This window comes from Psammomys obesus, unplaced genomic scaffold (assembly GCF_907164565.1).
Source record: "Psammomys obesus unplaced genomic scaffold, mPsaObe1.curated_primary_1811, whole genome shotgun sequence".
Lineage (NCBI taxonomy): Eukaryota > Metazoa > Chordata > Mammalia > Rodentia > Muridae > Psammomys > Psammomys obesus.
The window spans coordinates 4,406,389-4,412,318 of NW_026596166.1; the positions used below are offsets into that span (position 1 = coordinate 4,406,389).

A 5,930-nucleotide genomic window follows, 5' to 3' on the forward strand; every position below is an offset into this window, starting at 1 on the left:
CCCCCCCCCCCCGCCTCCCGCCTTCTGGTCCCTGCAGCTCTGGGTGGAAGAGAGACTGCCACTGGCTCAGTCAGCTGACTATGGCACGAATCTGCAAACTGTGCAGCTGTTCATGAAGAAGAACCAGGTGAGGCTCATCTCAGCGGTGCATCTGCCCCTGCTTGTTGCAGCCCGGCCCCAGGGGGTCCGGCCTGGCCGTGATGTGCAAAAGGCTGGTGACAGCAGATTATTGCTCCTGATGGTAGCTTTCCAGTCCCCTGGCTTTGTTTGAAGTTTCAGTGCAGAAAGGGCTTCAGTGGCGGCAGAGAGGAAGGATCACAGAGGAAATAGGCAGCTTGCCATTTGACTCTGTCAGGCTCGTGAGTGCCTGGCTTGGGGCTCAGGGGTGGGGGGTGTTGTCAACGTGTTATCCTAGTCCTGTTTTCGGTAGCCTCCCAAGAGGATGACACCAGCACCATGGCATTCCCTTGCCTTCTTCTGGGGCTGAGCTTGGCATGTGCTGTGCCCTTATGGTATGCAGATGCTGTTCCTCGGGACACGTGACCACCCCCGTGAAGCTCAACCCCATTAGAAAGCCATTGACTTTGGACTCTGAGTCCCAGAATAAGCATCTGCTGATCCACTCTCTTAGGACCGATTAGGAACCCCAAATACAAGCAGATGCCAAACACTTCCCTTGTCAGGGCTGCAGAGAGAGTCTGAATCCTGCGAAAGCGCCAGCTGTGGGATTACAGTGGTTTCATGCCCGGCCTGGGGTTGGCCTCAAGCCTTTCTCCAGAAGTCAGGATTCTGGGTGTAAAATACAATCACACACTCCAGCGGGACAGGTGTTTGTGCGCCTTGTTCTTCATGTGTCTTTTAAGTGTGGTAGTCTGTGCTGTGCCCACACCCTGTCTCTGCCCCTGTCTTTAGATGGTTTAAAAAGCTTTGGGGAAATTGTCAAGATGGAGGAAACATATATAAAGGAGCCCAAAAGTATGTTCAAAAGCTGCAGCCTAGAGTCCTAGAGCAGCTCAAAGCCATGGCAAGACCCACATACACTGGGCATGAGGTGAACACCCGTAGTCCCAGTTTCTGTGCATTGTGGAGGCAGAAGGGTCACAAGTTCAAGGCCAGCCCGAGCCACATGACCCTATCTAAAAAGTGTGGGGCTGGAGTTGGGAGAGGGCGTACTTAAGAACCCAACTGAGTTCAGCTCCCAGCACTTCCAACAGCCGGCTCAGAGCTGTCTGTAACTGCCAATCAGAGGACTCTAATGCCCTCTTCTGGCCTCCACGGGTACCTGCACACATGTGGCATACACTCAAGACAAATGAGTAAAAAATAAATTAATAAATAATAATCTCAAAAAACAAACAAACACACACACAGGAAGACTTTGCCATCTGCTGCAGCTGTGTTCCAGTGCCAGCTCTGCTTTCACTGCCGGGTGCCAGCTTCCCAGGGCTCATCTCAGAAGACCACCTGCAGAGTGTGGGAGGGCACACCTGGAGTGTTTAGCATCCTAGTGTTAAGCGCTGTCACTGGCTCTACTCCAGGTGGGAGGGTGGCGGGAGGGGCCTCCTCTTCGGTTGGAAGGCCCTGCCTAACGAGGAGTCCTTCCTCCGGCCACAGACCCTGCAGAACGAGATCCTAGGCCACGCACCTCGGGTGGAGGATGTGCTACAGCGAGGCCAGCAGCTGGTGAAGGCGGCGGAGATCGACTGCCAGGACATCGAAGAGCGCCTGGGGCATCTGCAGGGCTCGTGGGACACGCTGCGGGAGGCGGCGGCCAGCCGGCTGCAGCGCCTGCGCGACGCCCACGAGGCACAGCAATACTATCTGGATGCGGGCGAGGCCGAGGCGTGGATCAGCGAGCAGGAGCTCTACGTGTTCTCCGATGAGCCCCCGAAGGTAGGTTGGGCCAGTTGGCCAGCCAGCTGAGCGATAGGCAGAGCTGCGGTGGACAAGTCCCTGGAGAGCCTGGGAATCGGGCGCAGGAGAGAGTAAGGCCAGGAGTGGGTGTGTGGGGAACCCACAAATTCCTCCTGCTGTCCCGTGACACTGCCTTAGGGCCCCCCACCTCATTGAGAACACCCCTCCGGGTTTCCCACTTACCCCCCCCGGGGGTGTCCCATCCAACAGCTCTTCATAGTCATATTGTGACCGAGCTGCGAGACGGGGTGACAAAGGACATCAGGGGGTCTGTCAAGACTGCAATGATCTCCCAAAAAGCCATTGTCATTTTAGGGGACTGGGGAGGAGTTGGTTACTTTTCCCTGAGCCAGCTAATCCAGGACCTAGGACATTTTCACGGGGACAGACTGTCCGAGCTGGGCTGAGCTGGGAACAGCCCTCCCAGGAGTCAGGAGCAGGGAGGGAAATTTGTGGCTCTCCTCGTCCAAAGGAAGGAGCGTGGTGGGGCAGGGGGGGGCCCTGGCACTGAGCCCCGGATGCCTCGCAGGATGAAGAGGGCGCCATCGTGATGCTCAAGCGACACCTGCGGCAGCAACGCACTGTGGAGGAGTACGGAAGGAATATCAAGCAGCTGGCCGGCCGCGCCCAAAGCCTGCTGTCTGCCGGCCACCCTGAGGGGTACGTGAGTCTCCTGGCATGGCCGGGCGTGGGCATCAGACCAGGACTGACCCTTCAGGTCCAATGAGGGAGAAAGGGGACCGGTTTCCCCAGAACCGGAGTCCCTGTTCCGTTTTTATTCCTTGGTTTGTGTCACAGAGTCATACAGGGTAGGCCACCGAGACCGCATCTGTGTAAAGGTCAGGGCCAAGTGCTCCCGGTGACCTGAGAGCTCCCGCCTTTTGAAGACCTAATTGGGGTCACTCCTGCTGAAGCTGTGGGGCTCCCTGGGGAGGGCAGTGAAGATGCCACCTTTTGTGCTTGAACCTCTGACCTCCCCAGAGAGGTGCCACGTTGGGACAGAACTCCAACACAGTCCTGCTATCATTATGGCCTAAGGGGAGCAGGCATTTCTTACCTCCCCAGTTCTTTTCCCAGAAAAGCCACAGTGATTTCTGGGGCCAGCGGCTCTGGGGTCTTCTATTTTGTTTCATTTTGTACCATTGTACCCAGGATGGAACCTATGACCTCACACCACACCCTGGGCAAGTTTTCAGCCTCAGAGCTGCCCCGAGGCCATACTCTGGGTCTCGATGGCCTTCCTTAAGGCGTTCCTCGGTTTGACTCCCAGGGAACAGATCATCAGACTTCAGGGGCAAGTGGACAAACAGTACGCGGGGCTGAAGGACATGGCTGAGGAGCGGAGGCAGAGGCTGGAGAACATGTACCACCTGTTCCAGCTCAAGAGGGAAGCTGACGACCTCGAGCAGTGGATTTCAGAAAAGGAGATGGTGGCCTCCTCCCAGGAAATGGGGCAAGACTTTGACCACGTGACCGTGAGTGCCCACAGCTCGCTCCTTTCCAGGCCCATGGGACTCCCCCCGCCAATTGGAAGGAAGTGCACAGAGATGCAGTCACACCAGTGGACAGTCTACCCCTGGGGGAACACGTGGCAGCTGGCTCCGGGTGGCCATGGTGGCAACCTGGCAAAGCGCCCCTCCCCCACCCCGCCCCCGTGACACACCCGGCTAACCACATCCTGTCTACCCCATGTCCAGATGCTCCGTGACAAGTTCCGAGACTTTGCCCGGGAGACTGGGGCTGTCGGGCAGGAGCGAGTGGACAACGTGAACACTATCATCGAGCAGCTCATCGACGCAGGCCACAGCGAGGCGGCCACCATCGCCGAGTGGAAGGACGGCCTGAACGACATGTGGGCGGACCTGCTGGAGCTCATCGACACCCGCATGCAGCTGCTGGCGGCCTCCTACGACTTGCACCGATACTTCTACACGGGCACCGAGATCCTGGGCCTCATAGACGAGAAGCACAGAGAGCTGCCAGAGGACGTGGGGCTGGACGCCAGCACGGCTGAGTCCTTCCACCGCGTCCACACTGCCTTCGAGCGGGAGCTCCATCTCCTGAGTATGCAGGTACCTCACGCCACCCACTTCCTGGCAACCACCTTCTCCCAGGGCCGGGGAGCCCCACTTGGCTCCTGCAGGAGAAACCTCTAGAATGGGCATCAAATTTCTCTTCCTTAGACATCCAAGCAGCTCAGGACCGAGCTCAGGGCTTCTCTTGTTAGCTTCAGGAGGGGTGACTCTTCAAGCGGTAGTTCCCCGGCTTATGTACTGTTTACAAGCTAACACACAGTGGGGTTTTTTTGTTTTGCTTTGTTTTGTTTTTCAGAACTGGGTATTGTTGTAAGGGATGTGTGTAGCTGCTGGATCTTCACAGGCAGCTCTGAGTAGGCCCTTGCGTCGTGTTTGCAGATGAGGACAGTGCAGCAGACAGGGTCGCTGTTGCCTGGGCGATAGTAGATACGAGGTGTAGCCAGAACCCAGGCCTTAGTGGCCTGGCTCTAGACCTCTCAGGCTTGGTTAGCAAGCAGACAGGTCTACCTCTGATGGGCCTTTAGGGTCCCTGAGATTTACCTAAATCTCCTCTCGAATCACTGGGGGAGGGAACTCTGTAGACTCTAAATTCTTCAGAGCTTGATGTGACAGACAGTGAGTGAGGGGCTCCGGCTGCCAGCGGCTCCCCGCGTTTCGAGGTAGCCTGAATCCCTTATAATTCATCATAGGTATTTGTCCTTCAGCTGAAGGTGGGGCCTGGGCTGTAGCCATATCTGGGGTTTCAGCACTATTGAGGCAGGCTCCACTGAGGTTTCAGAAGTGAGGCGTCATTGTCCCTGAGTCAACCCAGTCAAAGGATTTGAGGTGGGCCCATCCTTGAAGGGGTGACAGCACGCAGGATAAATAAGAACCAGGGAGCTGGGTGTACGGTTCCAATCCCAGCTGTCCCCTGGGTTAGTGGGAGGAACCTGGGGGCGCCCAGTTAGCACCCCTGTGCCTTGGATTCCCCCATCACAGAAAATGGAGGAGAGTTAGGCGGATGAAGTAAAGCAGGGGAACCCTACCGTGCAGCACCCTGCCTTCCAGCAGCATGCCGGGGAGAACTCAGAAGGAGACTCCCTGCCGGCCTCCCATCTTAGATCCAGGGTTGCCCTGTCACAGGTGCAGCAGTTCCAGGAGGTGGCCACCCGGCTGCAGACGGCCTATGCCGGGGAGAAGGCAGATGCCATCCAGGGCAAGGAGCAGGAGGTGTCTGCAGCCTGGCAGGCACTGCTGGACGCGTGTGCCGGCCGCCGAGCGCAGCTGGTGGACACGGCAGACAAGTTCCGCTTCTTCAGCATGGTCCGAGACCTCCTCTCCTGGATGGACAGCATCATCCGGCAGATCGAGACCCAGGAGAGGCCCAGGTGAGAGGTGTCCTCAGGGACGCGCTACTGCATCCCGGGAGAGTCGAGGCTCCTCCAGGAGGGGTGCTCCTAGACTGCCCAGTGCTTGGAAATTCCTGGGGGTTACCAGGGACCTGATCTGCGTCCAGGTGGAGAATATTTTGTCTTCTACCGGGAAAACTGACTGTTTCAACGTAAAAGGATGAGATCAGTCATTTAGAATCTCCATGGGGACCATGTCCACTATTATAGTGAAGAGTACATGAGTCTGATATCCAGAGCCGGACAGGCCCAAGACCATTCTTCCCCTGGGATGTCAACTTCACTCTCCTAAAACTCACTCTAAAACTGACTAGCTGTGAGAGGCAAGGTCAGGCTCACGGCAGTTGAAGTCCAAAGGGCCTGGGCGTCTATATCTGCAAGTACCGGTGACCTATCTCTGTCCCTCTGCCCACCCCCCCAGGTACTTCAGCATTTTTATTGAGATATAACTCACATGCTATCCTTGACCTTTTTAAAGTGTGTCATCCGTGGTATTCATATAGTCCTAATTATGCAGTCATTACTCACAATTTCATCATCACCACAAAGAAAGAAAGAAAGAAAGAAAGAAAGAAAGAAAGAAAGAAAGAAA

At 56.3% G+C, this 5,930-nt stretch overlaps 1 protein-coding gene across 1 annotated transcript in view; it reads left to right on the plus strand.

Moving 5' to 3' along the window:
- Window positions 1–5,930, plus strand: part of Sptb (spectrin beta, erythrocytic) — a 117,409-nt gene that overhangs the window by 90,832 nt on the left and 20,647 nt on the right. Inside the window, exons 22-27 of the mRNA XM_055595459.1 lie at window positions 38–127; window positions 1,615–1,893; window positions 2,444–2,574; window positions 3,185–3,389; window positions 3,612–3,986; window positions 5,073–5,317. Of these exons, the coding sequence (XP_055451434.1) occupies window positions 38–127; window positions 1,615–1,893; window positions 2,444–2,574; window positions 3,185–3,389; window positions 3,612–3,986; window positions 5,073–5,317 (1,325 nt within the window). The remainder of the gene's footprint in view (window positions 1–37; window positions 128–1,614; window positions 1,894–2,443; window positions 2,575–3,184; window positions 3,390–3,611; window positions 3,987–5,072; window positions 5,318–5,930) is intronic.